At 47.4% G+C, this 25,138-nt stretch overlaps 1 protein-coding gene across 16 annotated transcripts in view; it reads left to right on the forward strand.

Moving 5' to 3' along the window:
* Positions 1 to 25,138, forward strand: part of RIMBP2 (RIMS binding protein 2) — a 281,768-nt gene that overhangs the window by 92,413 nt on the left and 164,217 nt on the right. For all 16 annotated transcript variants that reach the window (XM_053368970.1, XM_053368972.1, XM_053368966.1 and 13 more), the window contains exon 2: positions 6,059 to 6,199. In XM_053368970.1, the coding sequence (XP_053224945.1) occupies positions 6,059 to 6,199 (141 nt within the window). The remainder of the gene's footprint in view (positions 1 to 6,058; positions 6,200 to 25,138) is intronic.

A 25,138-nucleotide genomic window follows, 5' to 3' on the forward strand; every position in this document is an offset into this window, starting at 1 on the left:
CTTGGGTTACAGATGCTTCAGGTTACAGACTCTGCTAACACAGAAATAGTACCTCAGGTTAAGAACTTTGCTTCAGGATGAGAACAGAAATTGTGCTCCGGTGGTGTGCCGGCAGCGGGAGGCCCCATGAGCTAAAGTGGTGCTTCAGGTTAAGAACAGTTTCAGGTTAAGAACGGACCTCTGGAACGAATTAAGTTCTTAACCCGAGGTACCTCTGTATATATAAGACCTTAAAATTCTTGTAACAATACCTTCCCGATGCTTTGCGCTATACCTCCCATCAACCCTGAGCTGCCCATTCTGATGGCAGCTGGAGCCCAGCAACATATGGAGGGCACCAGGTTGGGGATGGTCTGTTTGACAGATGATTTCTGTCTAGGGATTCAGGCAACAGTCTTACCTAGTCCTATCTTGAGATGCTGAGGATTGAATTTGGGATCTCCCGAATTCAAAACATGCCCTCTTCCCCACTGAGCTACAGGAGCTGAGACTCATGCATTGAACTAACTAGCAAAATATTTGCATATTTTGTTGTTGTTTAGTCGTTTAGTCGTGTCCGACTCTTCGTGACCCCCTGGACCAGAGCACGCCAGGCACCTCTGTCCTCCACTACCTCCCGTAGTTTGGTCACACTCATGCTGGTAACCTCGAAAACACTATCCAACCATCTCGTCCTCTGTCGCCCCCTTCTCCTTGTGCCCTCCATCTTTCCCAGCATCAGTGTCTTCTCCAGGGAGTCTTCTCTTCTCATGAGGTGGCCAAAGTACTGGAGCCTCAGCTTCACGATCTGTCCTTCCAGTGAGCACTCAGGGCTGATTTCCTTAAGAATGGATGCGTTTAGTCCTCTGATATTAGAATATTTAATATCAGCACCACCTGCAATGGTAGCAGTCTTTCAATCATAGTTGTTGCTGCCTCCTTCTCCCCCTGCCCCCTTACAGGTAAAACAATCCTGTTGTTATTATTATTATCAAAGCAGTGTATCTTTATCTGCCTGTTTCATTAGGGCTGAATGGATCCCAGAGGTTGAGTTACGGTCTTTATTCAGTTGATACAAAAGCAGCCAGTGGTAGGCCTATGAATAAATGAACAGGTTTGCCATCCTGTGCCTAGCATGGAGATGGAAAGTGGCACAGGGCCACCTCTCAATATTATTAGAGGAGCTGATAAAAACTTGGCAGGCTCGTTCCAACTGAACTGGCATCGGGGGAAGGAATTTCACATGGCATTGGTGCCGGGGTGTTAAAGCACCAGAGAGATGAAACTGAGCTGGAGCTTTTGCTAATAGACAAGATTTATGAATGTAGATACAGTGGTACCTCGGGTTACATACGCTTCAGGTTACAGACTCTGCTAAGCCAGAAATAGTGCTTCAGGTTAAGAACTTTGCTTCAGGATGAGAACAGAAAACGTGCTCTGGTGGCGTGGCAGCAGCAGGAGGCCCCATTAGCTAAAGTGGTGCTTCAGGTTAAGAACAGTTTCAGGTTAAGTACGGACCTCCGGAATGAATTAAGTACTTAACCCGAGGTACCACTGTATCAGGTGCTTGCCCTGTTCCTTTTGCTGATGAAAAGCCTACAAATGTACCCAAGTTTTCAGGGTTTTATAGCGGGCTCTTGGTGCACATCCTGCCATCTCACTCACAGTCATACATGGCCAATAGCATGCTATATTTGACTTGGTGGGTCACACGGGTTGCGGGTCACTGAGCTGATCAACAGAATCTCTGTGTGCTTTCAATCCTGGTGTGTAATCCTTGCCGACTGAAGAGCAGAGTCTCTTCTCGCATTAGTTACCAATATCGTGTCTTAGTTAGTTTGCTAATTAAAAAGCTTGCCTCTGGTCTTGTACTGAAGACCTCCTATATTGTATGAGATAATTATGTTGCATGCTTTTTTGTGTTGTACACCAGGTTTTAATTATTTGGGGATAGCTTGCATCGCGAAGGGTTTTGAGATGTGGTGATACTCGAACTTCTTCCAATCTATGCCCCATCCCGAGGGACGAAGGTAGGGTGAGCAGGGATTACCCACCTCTGTCACTGGTGTTGTGCAATGCCAGGTCTATAGGCAATAAAACCGCCACCGTGCGAGACTTTTCTATCTCGCTGGGGGTTGACCTGGCTTGTGTGATGGAGACCTGGGTGCGTGAAGGTGAAGTAGTCGCCCTGAATGAGATAGCACCCCCGGGTTTCTCCGCCCTCCTGCAGTAGCGGACTGTAGGTCAGGGGGAGGGGTAGTGTTGTTAATTTGGGAGGATTGCTCTTTCAGGGCTCTGCCATCACCGTCAATCTCCGGCATTGAATGTGTTGGCCTAGTGTGGGGCATTAAGGAGAGCTTGGCTGTCTGGCTGGTGTACCGACCACCTAGCACACCAGGAGCCACCCTATCAGGCATGTTGGATGTGGTGGCAGGCTGGGCCTTGGAATTCCCTAACCTACTGGTTTGGGGGGACTTCAGCATCCATGCTGCTGCCACCCCCTTCTCATGGGCTCGGGACCTGGTGTCTTCCATGGGGACATTAGGGCTCTCCCAGTTTGTTTTGGGTCCCACACACCAAGCAGGCCACACGCTGGATTGGAATTTTTGATGCGGGTATAGATGTGATTATGTCCTCACTTGTGGAAGTGCCATGGTCTGATCACTATGCTCTGAAAGCCAGGATTGACTTCCTGCCCCCATCCTGCTTGGGTGGCGAGCCTATTTGGGCTCTCCCGCGAAGGCTGATGGATCCTGATGGATTTCGTCAGGCCTTGCGGGACCCTGCTCCCCCTGGCGGCTCACTATATGAGCTTGTCAAGAACTAGAATAACCAGCTCTTGGCGGCCATCAATGAGATCGCACCGAAGCAACCTCTGTGACCCCGCCAAAACCGGCCCCCCTGGTTTACCGAGGAGCTCCGGAAAATGAAGCGGGTCCTCAGACGGCTAGAGCGAGCAAAGAAAAAAGGAAAAAAATCTGTTTGATTGTTTACTCTGATTGGCAACATGGCTCTCCATGGTCTTTAGTGTACACGACTTTCACATTACCTGCTCCCTGATTTTAAGAAAGACAAAGGGCAGGTCCACACAAGGGCAGGACCCCAATTTCAGTTCACAGTTTAATCCCCAGTTCCCCAAACCAAACAGCCATTTGATGTTGCTTCCCTAAGTCCCAAGAGACCCAAACCGCTTCATGCTTGAGCATTCAGAGTTCCAGATATTCCTGGACTTTTTGCAATAAGGAAAGCATTGGAGACAGTTTGGGGTAACCATTGCTTGATATGAAATTGTATAGCCTCTCAAACAAATCAGAACAAATGCTCAATAAACAGACAACCATGTATAACTTCCCCCACAAACTTTGTGCAAACAAACTGGGAAGGATGCTCCAATCCATTAACAGGTCAACTGGATGCGGCCATATTGCATGTTTGCAGCGTGCAGTGTTTTTTTGTTTTTTGTTTACTAATGCACATGAGCAAACATGCACATTGCCAAACAAAGCACAAAAAGAAGTGTATATGTGTTTGTGTGTGTGCAGGGGAGAGAGATATAAAGGAACTAGAGCGCTATGGCACACAAAGCATTCTGAAATCCTAAACACAGTGTTTCAGAAACAAGCCCCACTGAACTTGGTGGAACTTACTGTAAACATGCTCAGGGTTGTACTGTAAATGGAAAAATGGGGGATATCTCAGTGCTTAGGTTGCACACACTTCAGAAGTAAGATTGGATTCAGAACTTGAAAATATGGGAAGAATGGATGAGGATCATTTGTCTAGCAATGAAGCTTATTTTTGCCGTTGCTTGTATTTGAACAGACATGTGGTATTTAAAAGCACTCTATAAGCTATTCGATTGCAAAAGCCAACAGCCCCATGGAAAGATAACCTAGTGTACGGCTTATTATATTCCCGCCCTCCTCATAAATGGAAGATTTGAACTCTTATATCCGTGGTTTTCCACGGATCTGAGGGCAATGAAACAATCGTTGAGACGGCTAGAGCGCCGGTGGCGGATAACTCATTCCGAATCTGACCGGACACAGGTTAGAGCTCAACGTCGAGCCTACCAAGTGGCGATAGCGACGGCGAAGAAGAATTTCTTCACCGCCTCTATTGCATCTGCAGAAAACAGCAGCAGGAGACTTTTTCAGGTGGTTCACAATTTAGCGGAACCACCTGCAACATCGGGGCCCAGTACGGGCCACATGTTCTCCTGCAATGATTTTGCAAAGTTTTTTGCAGATAAAATCGCTCAGATTCGGGAAGAAGTAGACTCCACCGTGGGAGCAGGGCCGGGGCGGGAGAGTGCTAGAGTTCTGTCTAGTCAAGTTGAGTGGGATCAATTCCAATCTGTTACCTCCGAGGATGTGGACAGGCTGCTTGGACGAGTGAAACCAACCACCTGTCTCCTGGATCCTTGCCCATCCTGGCTTATAAAAGCTAGCCAGGAAGGACTGGGCGATGGGCTTCGTGGGATGGTGAATGCTTCCCTCCATGAGGGAGCCTTCCCAGACCCGTTGAAAGAGGTGGTTATTAAACCGCTTCTTAAAAAACCATCTTTAGATGCGACCACTATGGCCAACTATCGCCCAGTCTCAAATCTTCCATTCTTGGGCAAGGTGATTGAGCGAGCGGTTGCCGAACAACTCCAGGCACGCCTGGAAGAAGCGGACCATTTGGATCCCTTCCAGTCGGGATTCAGGCCTCATCATGGGACTGAAACTGCCTTGGTCGCACTGGTTGATGATCTCCGGCGGGCTAGGGACAAAGGTGAGAGCTGTTTCCTAGTTCTGCTGGATCTCTCAGCGGCGTTTGATACCATCGACCATAACATCCTTCTGGACCGTCTTGAGGGGCTGGGAGCTGGGGGCACTGTCATACAGTGGTTCCGCTCCTTCCTCCTGGGCCGTGTTCAGAAAGTGGTGGTGGGGGATGAGTGTTCAGACCCCTGGGTTCTCACTTGTGGGGTGCCTCAGGGTTCTGTCCTCTCCCCCATGCTTTTCAACATTTACATGCAGCCGCTGGGAGAGATCATCAGGAGGTTTGGGCTGGGTGTTCATCAGTATGCGGATGATACCCAGCTCTACCTCTCTTTTAAATCAGAACCAGTGAGGGCGGTGAAGGTCCTGTGTGAGTGTCTGGAGGCAGTTGGAGGATGGATGGCGGCTAACAGATTGAGGTTGAATCCTGACAAGACAGAAGTACTGTTTTTGGGGGACAGGAGGCAGGCAGGTGTGGAGGATTCCCTGGTCCTGAATGGGGTAACTGTGCCCCTGAAGGACCAGGTGCGCAGCCTGGGAGTCATTTTGGACTCACAGCTGTCCATGGAGGCACAGGTCAAATCTGTGTCCAGGGCAGCTGTTTACCAGCTCCATCTGGTACGTAGGCTGAGACCCTATCTGCCTGCGGACTGTCTCGCCAGAGTGGTGCATGCTCTGGTTATCTCCCACTTGGACTACTGCAATGCGCTCTACGTGGGGCTACCTTTGAAGGTGACTCGGAAACTACAACTAATCCAGAATGCAGCAGCTAGACTGGTGACTGGGGGCGGCCGCCGAGACCATATAACACCGGTCTTGAAAGACCTACATTGGCTCCCAGTACGTTTCCGAGCACAATTCAAAGTGTTGGTGCTGACCTTTAAAGCCCTAAACGGCCTCGGTCCAGTATACCTGAAGGAGCGTCTCCACCCCCATCATTCTGCCCGGACGCTGAGGTCCAGCGCTGAGGGCCTTCTGGCGGTTCCCTCATTGCGAGAAGCAAAGCTACAGGGAACCAGGCAGAGGGCCTTCTCGGTAGTGGTGCCCGCACTGTGGAACGCCCTTCCAGCAGATGTCAAAGAGATAAACAACTACCTGACATTCAGAAGACATCTTAAGGCAGCCCTGTTCAGGGAAGTTTTTAACGTGTGATATTTTACTGTATTTTTGGTTTTTATGGAAGCCGCCCAGAGTGGCTGGGGAGGCCCAGCCAGATGGGCGGGGTATAAATAATAAATTATTATTATTATTATTATTATTATTATTATTATTATTATTATATTTCCTTCCGTTCTTCTCTTTCCTCCTCACAGTTTGGAAATGAGCTACCGTACTTACAACCTGCAGTGCCACAGAAAACATTTGGTCGGATCCATATTTTAGAAGAGAAGAACCAGGCTTTTCGGTCTAATGTCACCACACTAACCCAAGAGAATCATCAGTGCAGCTTCTTAGTAAGTCATCAAGTTTTAAATTTTCTTTTCTTGTTTTTGGGTTTTCTCGGCTTGCTTGGAGGCAAATGTAATTTAGCAGTTCAAGTGTAACTGCCAGAACTCTTTCTCGAGCTCCTCTTACGGCTTTCTCCCCCCCCCCACCTCCCCAGACATGTATTGTTATGTACAACGCTTTGATTCCTTGTTTTTCTACTAGAGGGCAATATGAAATGGAACATTTCATAGCTGTAATATTGCTTTATTGTGTGAAAGGGCAGCTCATACTCTGAACGGCAGTGATTAATCTTGTTTCTGATTTTAAACAATCTTTTGCTAAGCTCCGGTATTACATTTGGATTGGGGGTATCATTCAAATCACTGTAGCAAGGATGATGAAGTTTTCAAGCTGATGTCTCTGTTTGCCACTCAAGCAATGCTCTGTGAAATATGAAGGTTTGCAAATCTGGCTGTTTTGATGGAAACATGTGCAATGTTCGTCAACAAAATTACAAGCAAATGTGCCTAAGCGCATAGGGGCAGGAGACGACTTGGCAAAGCTCTTTTCCCATGGACTGTTGCCCCGTGCTGAGCCTGTTCTGTTTTAGTATTTAGTATTTTATATCCTGCCTTATATCCCAAGGTGTGTTGGCATCTTCCTAAACTCATTCATGAAACAGTCATGCAATACTACATGAAAACATCAGAAAACAGCACAATATCTCTCTCACAGTGCATTAAAAGACTTGGGTGAACAAAACCATTTTAGCTTATCTGAAAACTCAGAAGTATGGGTGCCAGCTAGGCTCATGGGAGCTCCAGGAGCAAGGCAATTCCCAACCTCAGGACCAGAGGACCCTTATCAGAATGCTGCAGTGCATTTGCTGACAGGAGTGAGGCTTTGTTGGCATGTAAAGCCTGTGCTCAGAGGTCTGCACTGGTTGGCGATCGGCTACCGGGCCGTGTTCTAGGTGATACTCTTAGAATATAAAGCCCTTAATAAGTTGGGACCAGTCCCCTTGCGAGATCCCCTTACCCTGTATGTACCCACTCAACCGCTTTGATTGACAAAACTGGCACTACTACAGGTGTTACACAATACCCGCACCACATCTGTAAGAACTTGATCATTTAGTATGGCAGCACCTGAACTTCGGAACTCCATGCGTATTGATATCAGGCAAGCATCTTCACTGTACAGTGGGACCTCGGGTTACATACGCTTCAGGTTACAGACGCTTCAGGTTACAGACTCTGCTAACTGAGAAATAGTACCTCGGGTTAAGAACTTTGCTTCAGGATGAGAACACAAATCGAGCTCCAGCAGCGTGGCAGCAGCAGGAGGCCCCATTAGGTAAAGTGGTGCTTCAGGTTAAGAACAGTTTCAGGTTAAGTACGGACCTCCGGAACAAATTAAGTACTTAACCCGAGGTACCACTGTATTCTTATTTAGATATTCTCACTTAGACAAGCCTACCCAGATATTTAGAAAGTTTGCATGAATCTTAATTAGTTTTAGCCTATTCTATTACGGTTTAAACTTTCTGTATGTTTTAACTTATGGTTGTTAGTGATAATTTTACTCTTTCATCTTCCACCTTTTCCCCTGACGGGACTCAAGGTGGCTTTCAAATTAAAAATAAGGCCCACTAAAAACACGGAAAAGAATATCATTTAGAAACAATTAAACATTGACAGAATTAGATCGATCGATCAATCAATCAATCGATGATGGTAGATGATGATAGATGATGATAGATAGATAGATGATAGATAGATAGATAGATGATAGATAGATAGATAGATAGATAGATAGATAGATAGATAGATAGATAGATGATAGATAGATAGATAGATAAAGGTAAAGGGACCCCTGACCATTAGGTCCAGTTGTGACCGACTCTGGTGTTGTGGCGCTCATCTTTTTACTGGCCGAGGGAGCCGGCGTACAGCTTCCGGGTCACGTGGCCAGCATGACTAAGCCGCTTCTGGCGAACCAGAGCAGCGCACGGAAACGCTGGTTACCTTCCTGCCAGAGCAGTACCTATTTATCTACTTGCACTTGATGTGCTTTCAAACTGCTAGGTTGGCAGGAGCAGGGACCGTCGCGGGGATTCGAACCACCGACCTTCCGATCAGCAAGCCCTAGGCTCTCTGGTTTAACCCAAAGTGCCACCCGCGTCCCTTGATAGATAGATATAATCTCTTAAAACCCTACAAATAAGTACAATAGAAACAGCACAGCACCAACCCTTTCATTAAAAGCAGTCAGTTCCCCAAAGCCTGTTGGAACAAGAAGCTCTTCACTAGACAGCAAGGAGGGAGACAGTCTAGCTTCGCCAGGGAGGAAGTCCCAAAGTCTGGGAGCAGCCACGGAGAAGGCCCTCTCCTTCACCCCCACCAGACATGTCTGTGTGGGTGGTGGGACCAAGAGAAGGGCCTCCCCTGAATATCTCAGAATGCGGGCAGCTTCATAATAGCCCCCAGCAACAGTTGGAGGGCTGCAGACCCCCCCCCATTCCCAGTGTATAGGCATGAGGCCTGCTCCTTCTTCCCCCAGTCAGGTACAGTGGTGCCCCCAGCTGTGAAGGGTGCTGCCCTGTGGGTTGGAAGTGCATGCTAAGCACTCCTCTCCCCCCCCCCCGGCCCACTTCTTTCCAAGTAGAGAATAAAGCTGAATGAATGCATATTAAATAAGCTAACAAACCAGTCCTGAAAACAAAACCAGCAGTTTCCCAAGCTCCAGATGCAGCTCCTTTCTCTCCCCCCCCCATCAACTTTTGCATTTTCTCTGCACAAAGCACTATTCCTGCTCCTGCCCCCCCCCTTTAAGAACCTTGGCAAATAACACACTTGGCTTGATGTCTGAAGAGAAGAACGCGATTAAGGTGGGGAAAAATTATATTGCAGCTCCAAACCCCAATTGAACGAGTTGACTTGGCGGAAATTTTGCATGGTCAATTTTCCAGCCATGAATACAGCCCAAATGCCTGGGGAATTAGGCTTGCCACGCTCAATAATAACCCTTAAAACCTGCCACTTGCCAGAGATAACGGAAGCCTGTGATCTTGCAGTTCGGAGTCGTGCGTCAGTGGGGCTGCTTAGCTACGCAAGGCTAATGGCAGGTTGGGAGAGACCAAATAATGACACGCAGACCAGGCAAGAAGCTCACACCCAGTCTCTCACAGGGAAGCTTTCCTTTTTCGACAGGCCAGCGGAGGAAACCGGAGCGGAAGCCTGTGGACTGCAGATTAATGATGTAGGTTTCTTGGATAAATCTGAAAGGCTGCTGCTGCAGGCGGGGTTTGTTGTCAAATTTATGAGGACAGTAACTTCCTATTATGCAGAGATGGGTAAGCTGTGCCTCTTTAAATGTTGCCGGACTCCATCGGCCCCAGCCAGTTTAGCCGGCCTGTGGTCAGGGATAAGGGGAGTTGTAGTCTAGCAACACCTGGACAGCCAAAGCAACACCTGGACAGCCACTCCTGCTATATAATTTGTTGAAGAAGAAGCCACTTTCCACATCAGGCTTCACAGATGAAAGTGGGGACTCTTCCTCGCATGTGGGGTTGATTGGTGCCCCATTCTCTGCCCACTTTGTGCTGTGTTAAGGCTGTAATCGTACGCACACTTTCTCTTAAGAGTATGCCCTACTGCAATGTACTTCTAAGTACATAAGGGGCAAGCACTGTTTCCTTATTTAAGAAACTATTGCCTTCTATATCCATAAAAGGGATGCGGGTGTTGCTGTGGTCTAAAACACTGAGCCTAGGGCTTGCTGATTGGAAGGTCGGCGGTACGAATCCCCATGACGGGGTGAGCTCCTGTTGCTCAGTCCCTGCTCCTGCCCACCTAGCAGTTCGAAAGCACGTCAAAGTGCAAATAGATATATAGGTACCGCTCCGGCGGGAAGGTAAACGGTGTTTCCGTGTGCTGCTCTGGTTTCGCCAGATGACCCGGAAAAACTGTCTGCGGACAAACGTCGGCTCCCTCGGCCAGTAAAGTGAGATGAGTGCCGCAACCTCAGAGTTGTTCACAACTGGACTTAACTGTCAGGGGTCCTTTACCTTTTTATATCTATAAAGCCTGCCTATGTTGGGGGTGGGGCTGCCCCAGTAGGGCAGTCACTTCGGGGGTGGAGTGAGGGTGTGAGCCCAGCCCCCTTGTGACATGTTTCTGTGTTTTGTTGTGGGTTTGCTTCCATCCTGGAAGTGGGTTGCCTGCTGCCCTGAGCAAAGGAGAAGCCTTTTCTCAGAGAGATGGTCTCAGCGCCACAGGGTTGGTGCTCAGGAGCAGCTCTTTCCGATATGGCTTCAATGAACTGCATTAATCATTGGGATGAATTTGTTGTTGTTTCCTTTACTTATATGTTATTGCGTTTGATAGCATGGCGATTGCAATGTTGTTTTTAATGCTTTTGTGATTATTGCGAGCTGCTTTGAGCTCAACATCTGTTGTTCGAAAAGCGGAGTAGAAATATCAAATCACATCTGTACCCAACATGTTCCTGCCTTGAGGAGTGCAAAGTCTGAAACAGGAGTCAGCAACTTGTCCAGTCGCCCCCACAGGTGATGTCAGGCTTCGTCATTGGCTGTGCAGTATAGGCCTGATGCATGTCACTGAAGGATACAGGCTTTTAGGCAGAGATGCAGAAAGAGGAGGTAAATAAGAATGTTTGGGATATGAAGAGAAAGGGGGAGAAAGGTGAAGAGAGCAAACGAGAGAGGAGGAGGCAGACTGACAGGTTGGCGGTTCGAATCCCAGCGACGGGGTGAGCTCCCGTTGCTCGGTCCCTGCTCCTGCCAACCTAGCAGTTTGAAAGCATGTCAAAGTGCAAGTAGATAAATAGGGACCACTCTGGCGGGAAGGTAAACAACGTTTCCGTGGACTGCTCTGGTTTCACCAGAAGCGGCTTAGTCATGCTGGCCACATGACCCGGAAAAACTGCGGACAAATGTCGGCTCCCTTGGCCAGTAAAGTGAGACGAGCGCCGCAACCCCAGAGTTGCCTGCGGCTGGACTTAACGGTCAGGGCTCCCTTTACCTTTTTATACATTCTGCATGGACTGGTTGCATGGAAACATGTAGCATGCAGCTGCAGACTGCAGTGCGGCACAGTTGAATGCAGGTCAAGCTGTTGTACCTGTTATCTAATATTAAAGAGTGCTTGTAGACTGATGATCAGGCAGCATAGACTAAGGGTGTGAGCATATATTCAACACAAAAAACAGTGACAATTTGTTGTTGAGAAAGGACAGCTGGACCTATAAAGGGCCCCATTACCTTCAGTAGCTTAGGGCCTCATCAAACCTAAATCCAGCCCTGCATCTGTGTATGTATGTTGAAGTACCTTCTGCACGGTGCACCTCAAATTCCAGCATTTCAAGGCCCATGTTCTAGTCACTGACCTCAGAGACCTTTGGTGGAGAAACACAGGGCTTTTGTGGGGCTGCTGTGACTCAGTGGCAGAACAACTGCTTTGCATGCAGTTCTCAAGTTCAGTTTCCAGGTAGAACTGGAAAAGACCCCTGCCTGAACCCTACAGAGCTACTGGCATTCATTGTATAGACAGTACCTGTCAGGGGACTGCCTTCGAAAGGGGGGAGAGGGGCAGAAGAGGACAGGGAGCCTCCAAAGATGCTGAGCAGTAGCACTTCGTCAGGCAGTGGAGAGTCATACCTCCAGCGAAGCAGAGGGGGAAAGAGGGGCGAAGTGAGGCAAAGGCTCAGGGACGTTACTGTGAGCCCAGGCACCTCGCTCATCCAGGCTGGTCGGGAAGCAGACATGCCTCTTCCATCGCCCAGTTTTCGCAAGGGGGTCAAACGTAAGGAGGGAAGGCAGAGATTTGGGGTGTCTAAGTTCTTATGTTGGGGGGGCGGGCGGAAAAGGCCACTCCCAGAATCTGCAAGTGACTGAGACAGACATGAACTTTGGATCTTTGAACTGTACATAGTTTGCACGAAATAAAACCTGTAAAAGACAGGTCGGAGTCCTGGCTGTTTTACTCATGAGCAACCACCTACAGACCTGACAGTAGCAAACTAGGTGGACCAATGGTTCATCTCGCTCTTCGGGATTTCAGAAATGAGATTCTCCCAGCCCTAGCAGGAGATGCCAGGGATTGAACCTGGGACCTTTTGCATGCAAAAAGAGAGAGAGAGAGAGAGAGAGAGAGAGAGAGAGAGAGAGAGGAAAAAAAGATGGTTTGCCACTGAGCTATAGGGGTACAGGAAACTGCCTTACACACCTGCCTAACACATGCTCCAAGTTCAGGTTTGGGCACAGCTGGTCATGGTTCCCATTTGATCCTGACAACTTATCTCCTGGCCTGGTTGCCTTGGCTGTTTCGGTGGAGATGGTCACTCTCCCCGGCTGTATGCTGAGTGCCAGCCCATGCTATGCTTTAGAAAGGGACTTACTGCTTCCTCTCAAACCCAGGTTGTTGGGGAAAACGTAAATTGTGCATGTGTGTAAAAATCCCACCCCTTCAACTCACCCGCCCTGAGGGGCAGAATAATCCCTGTTCCTCTGCTTTAGCATCGCCTGTCCCTTGACATGTGACCAGCAGATGCTTAGGCACCACATACATAATGATATTGTGTTCCCTTCCCAAACACACATACCTATCTGTGTGACCTATTGATTCTCATTACTTACACGGAAATGCGTCTCGAGTTGCCTCCTTCCTCACTTCTGCCCTGCTGGCATAAGATACCCTGCATAATTCAAGGCCATCTAAACAAATGCCGCGTTCGATGATAAAAGCAGGATGAAGAGTCTTCTCAAGCTTTTTGTGTACGGTGACCTTCCTTTGTTTGGGTACTGGGGATTCTCTTTTCCTTACACGGTCTGGGAACGCTCTCTAATATTAGAGCTAGGTGTACACTGTTACAGAACATTTGTCTTGTCTCTCGGGAGGATTCTGTTTCAGTAGTGTCTGGCTGAAGGAGGCCGTCGTAGTTATACAGATCAACATCTTGCAGACTGCCAACCCTTGCTTCATTGCAAAATCCCCCAGAGGGTTCTGTGTATGAAAAATAGGAGTAAGAATTCTATCCAGATCCATTTGCTTTTCGAATGAGAATTCTGCCTTTGGACATAAGAAGAGACCTATTAGATCGAATCAAAGGTCCATTTGGTGCAGGAGTCTGTTCCCAGCACTTGCCAGTGAGGTGTCTCTGGAAGCCCACAGGAAAGTTGGGAAAGCAATGACTCCCCAGCAATTGGTACACGTATTGTCAAACGTATTGTGTGAACAGGGTTAAAGCCCTTATGGAAAACTGAAGGATTGAATGGGTGCTATAGGTGGTTATGAAAACTAGGAGATATACAGGCTTACCTGAGTCTGGGTAATGTCACCAAGTCCTCCTTCTGCACCTCCAGACTCCATGTTTCCAGCTGCTTCCCATTTGCTTACTTCCAGCCTTTGTGTACGCATCCTGCAGCCTGCCTTCGCTGTACCTGCCTTCCCCTAACCTGAGCACTCTACTTCAGTCCATGTGCAATTATTTATCATGGTCGAATGGGACAGAAGTACATAGTGTAGCCCAAGACAGGTCAGGACCCAAAGCTGGTGGGCGAAGGCAGCAGACTCTCCTTCTCCAAGTTATTCTGGCCCTGTGTAGTTGCACCTCACCAACAACCACCCATAAAGCCTTATAAAACTCACAAAAACTCCCACTGAGCCCCCAGTATTTTTGTTCTGGAGTGCAGCCCCCAAAGACAAATTGGCAGTGCTCAAGTCAGCAGGCTCTTCACCAGATGTGATCCTTTCCAGTGACATGAGGTTCCCCAGGCTCAAGCGCAAGATCAGTACTCGGGTTTATCTCTCTCTAAAGCTTGGTGACACCACTTTGGTCCTTCACGATCAACTGACTGAGTTATCATCTGTATTGAGTGTGGAGTCCACCTTGTATTGAAATGAAGGTGGCATCCCAGGGAAGCACAGTTCAGTCGGCAGCGTTTGTGGAAGGATCGAGACCCTGATGGAGCAGGGTGGGTAGGTGGGAGATGACAACTGGAGCGCTTGCTTGAGACAGACACAGAGGTCCCTATTGCTGCTTGCTTACACATCCCCAAGCAAGCCTATTACAGTGTTTAACACTCCACTTTGAATGAATAGCAAAAAAACAAAACCCAAAAACCCTATAATTGCATGTTCAGCACTGGGCAGTCAGCAGGTCCTGAGTGTGCTGAGTTCTCCCATTCCCGTGTCTTTTTGTGATTATTATTTAGACACCTGTTTGAAGAAAGGCAATTATATGATATCATCATAAGGAACACAGCCAAGCCACCTCTTCAAGCAAACATCCTCTTTGTCCTTGGCCATTAAGCATGCAATGTTCATAGGCCTGTCCCTGATCTTTTGCAACACTTACCTGTTCGTTACTTAGCAACCGTGGCATTTACCACTGGCTGCAGCTGTCGGTAAACGGCCTGTAAGTCTGAATGTAAACTGAATTGCTCTGAGTTTGCAACAGATGCTGTTAAAAGGACCTGCTAATGTGTGTGTAAATGTCGCTTTCTTCATGGAGAAGAACCAGGAGCAGCAATTATGCCCTTGAGGAATCAGGACGTGGACCACACACCTTTCGGCTCGGTACAACCTTTCTCTGCTTCAGAACAAGCTGCCGCCTGTTCTCTGATTTCCAGGGGCTCATTGTGTGATTGCTCCCAGTGGTTCTTAGGGGGTGAGCGAGGGGACTTAACTCCTCGGTCTTTGGGGGGTTGGGCCCTGGATTGCCTGCCCTTCTTGTTTTTTTTAAAAAAGCTTCACTTATAGGATAACTGGATTGTGTGTGTATGTTTGTTTGTGTGTGTGTGTGTGTGTCCCAATCCACACACAAGGTTTTATCCAGGGTAGCATAAGGTAAGTCACATAGTAATATACTTGTTGCACTGGTGTTACATTGTTGCACAAGGGAAAACACAAGTACTTTACTGAACTTTGGACTAATTTAGGTATGGTAGTCTTTCATTCCAATCTGCCTTGGGCAAAAAGGCAAGGTAAATGTTACTTTAAAATAAATGCTCACGCGATCTTATTTCTGTTCTCTTGCTCCTTCACCGATGATGGTAGCGCTGTGGGTTAAACCACAGAGCCTAGGACTTGTTGATCGGAAGGTCGGCGGTTCGAATCCTTGTGACGGGGTGAGCTCCCGTTGCTCAGTCCCTGCTCCTGCCAACCTAGCAGTTCAAAAGCACATCAAAGTGCAAGTAGATAAATAGGTACTGCTCTGGCGGAAAGGTAAATGGCGTTTCCGTGTGCTGCTGTGCTTCGCCAGAAGCAGCTTAGTCATGCTGGCCACATGACCCGGAAGCTGTACGCCAGCTCCCTCGGCCAATAAAGCGAGATGAGCGCTGCAACCCCAGAGTCAGACATGACTGGACCTAATGGTCAGGGGTCCCTTTACCTTTAGTTTTTCATTCCAATCTGCCTTAGGCAAAAAGGCAAGGTAAATGTTATTTTAATATAAACACTCATGTGATCTTATTTCTGTCCTCTTGCTCCTTCACCGATGATGGTAGAGTTGAGCTGTTAGGTTTTCCTTTCCAAGCAAGCCATCAAGTCTCAAAGTCCACACGCACACTGTGTTTATTCAGAACTCTTCTCTGCTTCTGTGAAATATTGTACAGTAGCAGATGAGCTGTGTGTTTACTCTCGCACATGCAGTAAATATTTGTTCCATTCAGTTGGATGTCTTTAAGCAAACCCAAAATAGAGTCAACCTGCAAACACGTTTTTCCTCTTTTTTTTAGTTTCGTGCACACGTCTCCTTGCCAGATTTTCAGAAAGCAGGACTTGTGCTTCACTGCGGGATTTCAATGAGATGTGTTTTGGGGGGTTGGTGACTAGAAACTAGCTATTTGAAATGGCCACGGATCCTGTAGATCACAGGATCTCAGCTTATCCTCCGTCTTAATGAATGTAGGGTCAATTTATACATGAAGTCTCCATGTGATCAGCTGTTTCCATAAAGACCCTGCCTCACTCGAAAAGTTACCGTATTTTTCGCCCTATAGGACGCACTTTTCCCCCTCCAAAAATGAAGGGGAAATCTGTGTGCGTCCTATGGGGCGAATGCAGCCTTTCGCTGAAGCTTGGAGAGCGAGAGGGGTCGGTGCGCACCGACCCCTCTCGCTCTCCAGGCTTCAGGAAGCTATCAGCAAGCCTGGGGAGCCCGCGGGAGATCCCACAGGGCTCCCTAGGCTGCAGATAGCAGCCTGCTTCCCGGAGCGTGGGGTGTGCTGAAGCAGAGCGCCCCACGCTTCGGAAAGACATTCGCAGCCTGGGGAGCCCTGCAGGAGTTCCCGCAGGGCTCCCTATGCTGCAGATAGCAGGTTGCTTTCCGGAGCGTGGGGCGCGCTGAAGCAGAACGCCCCGCGCTTTGGGCAGATATCCTTTTCTCCTCTAAAAACTACGGTAGGTGCATTTTTAAAAGCTCGGGCTTCCCCCGCGGCTGGGGGGGAATAAATTTTGTTTTCTTTATTCCCCCCCCAAAAAAACTAGGTGCGTCCTATGGGCGGGTGCGTCCTATAGGGCGAAAAATACAGTATGTCTTCTTAGTCAGACTGAAGGCTTCATATCATTGTACCATTTCTATCATCACATCCATCTGAAAGTATGGAATGGGGTGCACCAATCAAATGGTATTGCGACACCTCTAAATTGTGTCAGTTTGAGCCATGCTTGAGACTTTTGTTGTTCTGACTTCCTCCCATTGGGAGATGGCCCACAGGTCAGTGACAGGGCACACATTTTGTATCCAGAAGATTTCAGGTTCAATCCCTTCCATCTCTGGTTAAAAACATCAAGTAGAGGATGCCAGTCAGAGTAGACAAATCTAGCTTAGATGGTATAAGGCAATTTCCTTTGCTGCTCATCAGGTTGTGATACACTCCCATGCTTTGGCTCTCAGTTGCTTCAGATACGAAAATCCCCTTCATTTATTTCCCTATGGCAGTGGATCCTAGTCCCTTTTTTGTCCTGGTGGCATGTACCCTGTCTATCTGTCCGTCTGTCTATCTATCTTGTAAAAAATATTGATATACTGCTGGTTTTTTTAAAAAAAAATCAGAAGTCATATGTAAAATTGTACAAGAAAAATCATCTTAAAAACAACAACAGAGATAAACTCTTATGAGAATCTGATGAGATCAGCTACTGAGCATCTGATGCAAGCTATGGAACCCCTCCCAGAAAAATGCATGTATACACAACATTTTGCATGATTTTTTTCGCTTATGATATAGGGAAAATGTCTTATCTGTGTATGTGTCTGGTTCAGGCAGCAAAATGTATTGAAGCCAGCCCTGGATCATTCTTAACTAAGGGGGCCCATTTCCCTGGGCACGCATGTTACCCCCTCAAATCTCCCCTTTTGATCACTCACATGGTGAACTGCCTCCGTTGAAAATGTTGCCTTTAAGAGGGTGTCTGGTTCCTGTGAAAGCTTAGCCTGTGGCTTCCCCTATATCATGGCGGTTTCGCACATGCTAAGCTTTACTTGATGTGGCAGGCACAGATTCAGTGTGTGATTCAGTTCAGATTGAAAGACAAACTTCCTTCATTCGCACCTTCTGGGAACCAAACTACAGTTGCCCTTTGAAATTTGCGCTTTCCCCCTAGCCAAATAGCAAGTCCAAAAATACATATACTTCTAGGCAGGGCGGTCCCCCCCCCCAGCCAGAACTCTGTTCCGGCACCTCTCAGGTGGGTGCCATTGCCATGATATGAAAACAAAGGAGGCGTTCATGGTGAGTTCCAGCTCCTCTTTTTCTAGAAAAATGGCACTGCTACTCAAATGTGGCTCAGAATGCATATTTGTGAAAATAGCATACAGTGTAGCACAGCATGCAGGGCCGGCCCACTCATGAGGCAAGGTGTGGTGATGGCTTCAGGTGGCAGGATCCCCAGGGGCAGTAGATCCCATTGTCAATCTTTATTCTGAAGGCAGCCCTGTGTGGGGAAAGTTTTTAACATTTGAAGTCTCACTGTGTTTTTATATTTTGTTGGAAGCTGCCCGGAGTGTTTGGGGCAACCCAGTGAGATGGATGGGGTACTTCTCCTCCTCTTCCTCTTCCTCCTAATTCCCCCCCCTTCCAGTATATCACTCCTTCTTCCTGGGTGAGGAGGGAGGCAGCATTTTGGGGTTTGCCTCAGGTGTCAAAATGTTTTGGGCCAGCCCTGACAGCATGCATTCTATTGTTGTTTAGTCGTTTAGTCGTGTCCGACTCTTCATGACCCCATGAACCAGAGCACGCCAGGCACTCCTGTATTCCACTGCCTCCTGCAGTTTGGTCAAACTCATGCTGGTAGCTTCAAGAACACTGTCCAACCATCTCGTCCTCTGTCGTCCCCTTCTCCTTGTGCCCTCAGTCTTTCCCAACATCAGGGTCTTTTCCAGGGAGTCTTCTCTTCTCATGAGGTGGCCAAAGTATTGGAGCCTCAGCTTCAGGATCTGTCCTTCCAGTGAGCACTCTGGGCTGATTTCCTTCAGAATGGATAGGTTTGATCTTCTTGCAGTCCATGGGACTCTCAAGAGTCTCCTCCAGCACCATAATTCGAAAGCATCAATTCTTCAGCATGTATAATAGGGCGAATAACATGCAAATCATGTATATTAGGAGAAATCTGCACTAAAATTCCGGATGATTTTCAGAGAGGCTTTTGCCAGAAGAGATGAAAGTAAGTGATGATGTGGATAACTGAATGGATGCCTGGAAGAATGAGAAACTGGGAGAACCAAAATGGCCAGGTTTGCTCCTGCCTAATTTTAATGTTTTATTCTGGTGCATGCAGGCTGCAAAAGTAGTAGGAGCTCCTGGTGGAGCAGCTCCAGCATATAGAATGCTGTGTTGCAGAGCGTGCCCCCATCTGCCTCTCCCCCCTGCCTTCGCAACATGTCTCCTTGCTTTTCTTCAGTTAACGAGTATGCATCGCACTTGCTTTATTTAGAACGTAGTCTCCCTTGATAGGCCTTGGAATAAAATTGGCTTTCACCCCTGGTTCTTCGAGAAGTCATCTGCTTTGAGGAAACACTTTCTTAGTGTTGCTATGCTGGAAAGCTGTGAGGAGCGGGTTATTTTTGAGTTCATTTTCTAAATCTGTGATGAGAGAAAATGTGTTCAGGCAAGTGGCTTTACAAATGGTTGTGAATTGGATCGTTTTCTCTCTGTCTCTTCTTTTCTTGTTTAATGGAACCAGTGCCCTCTCTCCACTTGAGGATTATTAGAAATCTGTTTCTCAAGATGTTCTTCTCTTCGCGCCCTCCTCACCCTCCTCCCAGGGCACAGTAACCATGGTTCCAATGGGAAAGATTGCTAATCTAAACTATTTGTAAGCGTCATTCCAGTTAAGTCATGTTAGCTTTTTAAAAAATCAAATCTCCATTTTCAGCTTCAGTATACCTTGAGCCCTGTGGACACAATGTATGCATGGAGACAGGAGGGGGTGGTCATACTCAGTAGCCCCAGGACTGGAGCACTGAACTTTTTGAGGCTATTGACTGTTGAGAAAGCCCTGTCCATGGTCCTGAAGGTAGCTGTCACCTTCTTCATTGCAATGATTAATTTGAAAATTCAGTGGTACCACATACTTTATTAATTTGGCTTGCTAAAAAAAGCCAGACCCAACACACAGTGCAATCTATGTGTGTTTACTCAGACATAAGCCGCACTGAATTCAATGACACTCGCTTCCAAGTTTGTATAGGATTAGTTCTATGTAACGTAATGGCGAACTTGAGCAAAAAATGTTTGTAATCTATACCATAGCACAGCAAATAATTTAACAGTGGTGGCGAAACTGCTTTGAGTGATTGGTTGAGCTGCTCCAATCTCAAAGTCAGCCCTCCTGCTACCGTTGTCCGAACTATTAATGTGCTAGAGCAGGGATGAGGAACCTTTGACCTTCAAGACGTCACAGGACTCCAACTCCCATCAGCCCCTGCTTATGGTCAGGAGTGATGGGAGTTGTAGTTCAATTATATCTGGAGGCCGGCAGGGCCCTTACCCCTGTGCTAGAGAGAAGTGAGACACGGATAGGTGCCTGGGTTAGGAGGTTGTCCTGTGCCTAAGGAGACAGCGGCAAAAGAAATCAGGGTTGGGAAGAGCTGAGAGTTGAAAGGGAGAGTGTATCAGAGGGATGTAAGCCAGTGGGAGAGGAAAGCTGGAAGACAGACTGGCCAAAGAAAGAGAGCTGTGCAAGTGATGGATCGGACATTGATTTGAAAGAGCCAGCAGCATCTTTTGAGTGTAAATTCACATATCTCTTGGCCTTAAAAGTATTGTTCTCACCAATGTCATCCATAGGAGCTAACGCCTAGGGACTGTGGGGGCTGGGCCCCACAAAGTTGATGGGCATTCCCATTCAAATGGTGTGTGTGCACTGCATCATGTGATGATTTGTGTGGGGTGGGGCTTACCTGGACCCCACAATATTTTATTCAGGTTGGCTTACCTGGGGCTTACCTGGACCCCACAATATTTTATTCAGGTTGGCTCCCCTGCTGTCATCCCTGACTGTGCGTACATGGAAAGTACTTAACATAAGAAATTTATGATCCAGAGTTATATGAAAAGTTAGCAGCTGAGCCATCAGTTTAGCTTACTTTGTGACCTCTATAAAGGACCCCTGAGCATTAGGTCCAGTCGTGACCGACTCTGGGGTTGCGCCGCTCATCTCGCTTTGTTGGCCAAGGGAGCCGGCATACAGCTTCCGAGTCATGTGGCCAGCATGACTAAGCAGCTTCTGGCGAACCAGAGCAGCACACGGAAATGCCGTTTACCTTCCCACCAGAGCAGTACCTATTTATCTACTTGCACTTTGACGTGCTTTCGAACTGCTAGGTTGGCAGGAGCAGGGACCAAGCAATGGGAGCTCACCCCGTCGCAGGGATTCGAACCTCCGACCTTCTGATCGGCGAGTCCTAGGCTCTGTGGTTTAACCCACAGCGCCACCCGCATCCCTATGTGGCCTCTATAAATAGATCCTATTATCCTGAGGTTTATGTAGCTAGATCGTTGTTAATATAGGATATATGGTTTGTGGGTCTGGGTGTGTTAAATAGGTTGCTTACAATCCACTAGCTCTGCTTTAATAATCAGCACTCATCCTTGCCTGCTATTAAATTTACTCTTTGCACAAACAGATCAAAACACATCCTGCCTGAGAGAGGGAGGGAGAATATGAATGAATCCAATTAAATTATTACAAAATTCAATTATATCTTTTTTTTCCATTATGAGCACATTTTATGACATATAAGGAGTTGCATCTGCAGTTTTGCCTGCCTGCTGAGTTGCAGAACAAAAATTCATTGATAGCTTAGCAGCTGTTTGTAAGAGCTCTCTCACACCTAATTGGGGGTTGTTGTTCTTGCATGTGTGGCTTCTGTAACTGAAACAAGTGCAAACAGAAAGGTATCTGGCTCTTCTGGGGCCCATGTCTATGTCACGTCCACAGTGACATAGCTGGACAACTCAATACAGAGCTGAAACTAGGCTTTCTGTCACCCGAGTCAAAGACCCAGTTTGGTACACACCCACCCAGATGCATGTTTGCATACATATATACACATACAAACACACACACACACACACCCCTCAATACATTTATTCATAAAGGGCATAAAAAGTAAGCAATATATTATTTGAATACAAAGGAATCCCAAGAAGTATTATGACTGTATGACCAAAAGGAAAATGAGCATCCTTTCCAGTAAAAGCAAATTGTTTGTCAAAAGTAGAACTTCCGATGTGCAGTAATTAATTGTCTATGTGAGGTCAGGTTTTGAATTGGATTTATTTGGTCACAGGATCATTAAAAGACTGCATTTGCGTAAGATCAGCCCAGACCCTCTTGTTTCCTTTAAATTATGATTATTATTATGATTATTATTATTATATAAAGCTTTTTGAGGCTTTTTGCTACCCACCCTTCTTCTTGGTTCTGTGCAAACCTTTTCAATGAGTTTTGACGTGTAAATTTACTCCTGAGTAAGCTTCAACAAGATTCCTCTCAATTTTATTTTTGTTTGATTATACTCATTTCAGGAAATGATAATTTTGTAGTCATTTTAGGTTCCATGTAAGGTGAATAAATGTTTTTTGCGAGTCTAAAGTGCCCTTCTGTTACAATGCTAATGCAGCCTGGCTAACTAGTGCTTGTCAGGGAACTGCCTCTGGCAGGAAAAATGCTCACACACCCCTTACTATCCTGTGTGTAGATCATGTATAGTCTGTAAAATGAATCAACCGTAGCTATTTAAACACATACAAAGTTCTGAAGGGATCATAGAATCATAGAATCTTAGAGTTGGAAGGGAGCCAAGGGTCATCTAGTCCAACCCCCTGCAATGCAGGAAACTCACCTAAAGCATCCATGACAGATGGCCACCCAACCTCTGCTTAAAAACCTCCAGTGAAGGAGCATCCACAACCTCCCGAGGGAGACCGTTCCACGGTCAAACAGCTCTTACAGACAAAAAGTTTTTCCTGATGTTTAGCCAGAATCTCCTTTCTTATAACTTGAAGCCACTGGTTCGAGTCATACCCTCCAGAACAGGAAAACAAGCTTGTTCCATCTTCCATGTGACAGCCCTTAAGGCAGTGGTTTTCAACCAGTGTGCTGTGGCACCCTGGGGTGCCTTGAATGCTGGACAGGGGTGCCACGGCAACACTGGCCTCTGTCCCTTTTCCCTTCCTTCCCTCTCTTCCTCCTCTGATGCCCTCTAGCACATGGGCAGGCAAACTAAGGCCCGGGGGTCGGATGCCGCCCATTTGCCTTCTAAATCTGGCCCGTGGACGGTTCGGGAATCAGCATGTTTTTACATGAGAATGTGTCCTTTTATTTAAAATGCATCTCTGGGTTATTTGTGGGGCCTGCCTGGTGTTTTTACATGAGTAGAATGTCTGCTTTTATCTCTGGGTTATTTGTGGGGCATAGGAATTTGTTCACCCCCCCCAAATAGTCCGGCCCCCCACAAGGTCTGAGGGACAGTGGACCGGCCCCCTGTTGAAAACGTTTGCTGACCCCTGCTCTATCATGTCTGCCTCCCAAAGGCTTGTGTGGCTGTTTGTTGTTGAAGTAGCCCTGGCTGCAAGCTCCCTTGCCGAATGGTGCCTCTGGGGCTGGCCAGGGGGCGCTGGTTGTCAAGAGCTGAGGCAGACTTGGCGTAAGCAAGTAAGTGGGTGAGTTTCAGACAAGCCTTACCTGGAGGTGCTGGGGATTGAAGCCTTTGCATCTGGATCTGACTGAGCTTTCAGACCCTTGGATTGTGGGGTGGTCCTTCTGACCTTGCAGAATGGGCTCTAAGCACCCCCTATGTATTCATTTGATCCTGGACATCATCTTTATGCAGAAAGTAGGGTGTGTTGCTCTGGTTTTGGTGTACTGCTGCGCCAGAAGTGGCTTAGTCATGCTGACCACATGACCGGGAAAAACTGTCTGCGGACAAACGCCGGCTCCCTCGGCCTGTAAAGCGAGATGCACGCCAGAACCCCAGAGTCGTCTGCGACTGGACTTAACTGCCAGGGGTACCTTTACCTATACATTTTAGGGTTTGGTTTGTTGTTTTTCATTTTGTGCCCTTGTTTTTAGAACCATCTAGTGTTACTTTAAGGGACGCGGGTGGCGCTGTGGTCTAAACCACAGAGCCTAGGACTTGCCGATTAGAAGGTCGGTGGTTTGAATCCCTGAGACGGGGTGAGCTCCCATTGCTCAGTCCTTGCTCCTGCCAACCTAGCAGTTTGAAAGCACATCAAAGTGCAAGTAGATAAATAGGTACCGCTCCGGCAGGAAGGTAAACGGCATTTCTGTGCGCTGCTCTGGTTCGCCAGCAGCGGCTTAGTCATGCTGGCCACATGACCCGGAAGCTGTACACCGGCTCCCTTGGCTTGTAAAGCGAGATGAGCGCCACAACCCAGAGTTGGCCACGACTGGACCTAATGGTCAGGGGTCCCTTTACCGTGTTACTTTTCATCAGTGTGGCAACAAACTTTTTTTTTAAAAGCATACAATTATGAATTTTCTTCACATCTAATGTGATAAAGCTTTCCCGTGAGGAACCCATCAGCTGTCCAACCTTGTCCTTTTGTGGATTGCACAGTTAGTCCTGTGACATGTTGCTATCACTGGGGGATGGAGGGGAACGCAAGGGACTAGACTACCAATCCCTAAAGAAGCTGTGATTAACATATCTAAAAGTTTTCTTTGGTGGTGTTTGTGCTTGCTTTTTTTTTTTTTTTTGGCACTTGACTACTTAAATAAATTTGCATTAATGAAAGATCAAACTCTTCACACAATCCTCTCTGGGTAAGCCGAGGCTAAAAATATATTGCTTGGAATTTTGGCTGCGGAATCTGACATTTTTGAAGGGAGTGGCGGGGGAGGTGGGGATAAAATGTTAGTTAATGCTTATGATTTTAACTTTTTAAAGCGGGAAGAAAAGGGAGCTGTCCTGAACAGACTCAGCTGACATTTTACAGCCTAGAAGTCTCTTAAGTGTTCTAGTCAGGTAGAGAGAGGTTTTTTGATGTGCTCCATCTCTGGCCTTGGACGTGTCATGTTCTCACTTGTGTCTGGTCCTACCACCTGTCAAGTTGAGACTGAGGCAGACATGAAACAAGACAAAGACAGGATGCACGCAATAAAAGGAAGAGCGGAGCTTCCTAGCTGTGCATGTCTGCCAGGGAAGTTGCTGTCAGGAGTCGCAACCTGGAGGAGTGAATGGCCAATTTCCTTGTAGTTAATTCTAGACCCGAGTAAAAACAACCTCCCCAAATTTTCTACATTTGTTGGTGGCAAAATTTGGGTGGGCGGTGGTGGTAAGGTAAAGGTAAAGGGACCCCTGACCATTAGGTCCAGTCGTGACCGACTCTGGGATTGCGGCGCTCATCTCGCTTTATTGGCCGAGGGAGCCGGCGTACAGCTTCCGGGTCATGTGGCCAGCATGACTAAGCC

The sequence above is a fragment of the Podarcis raffonei genome, chromosome 16, assembly GCF_027172205.1.
Source record: "Podarcis raffonei isolate rPodRaf1 chromosome 16, rPodRaf1.pri, whole genome shotgun sequence".
Taxonomy (NCBI): domain Eukaryota; kingdom Metazoa; phylum Chordata; class Lepidosauria; order Squamata; family Lacertidae; genus Podarcis; species Podarcis raffonei.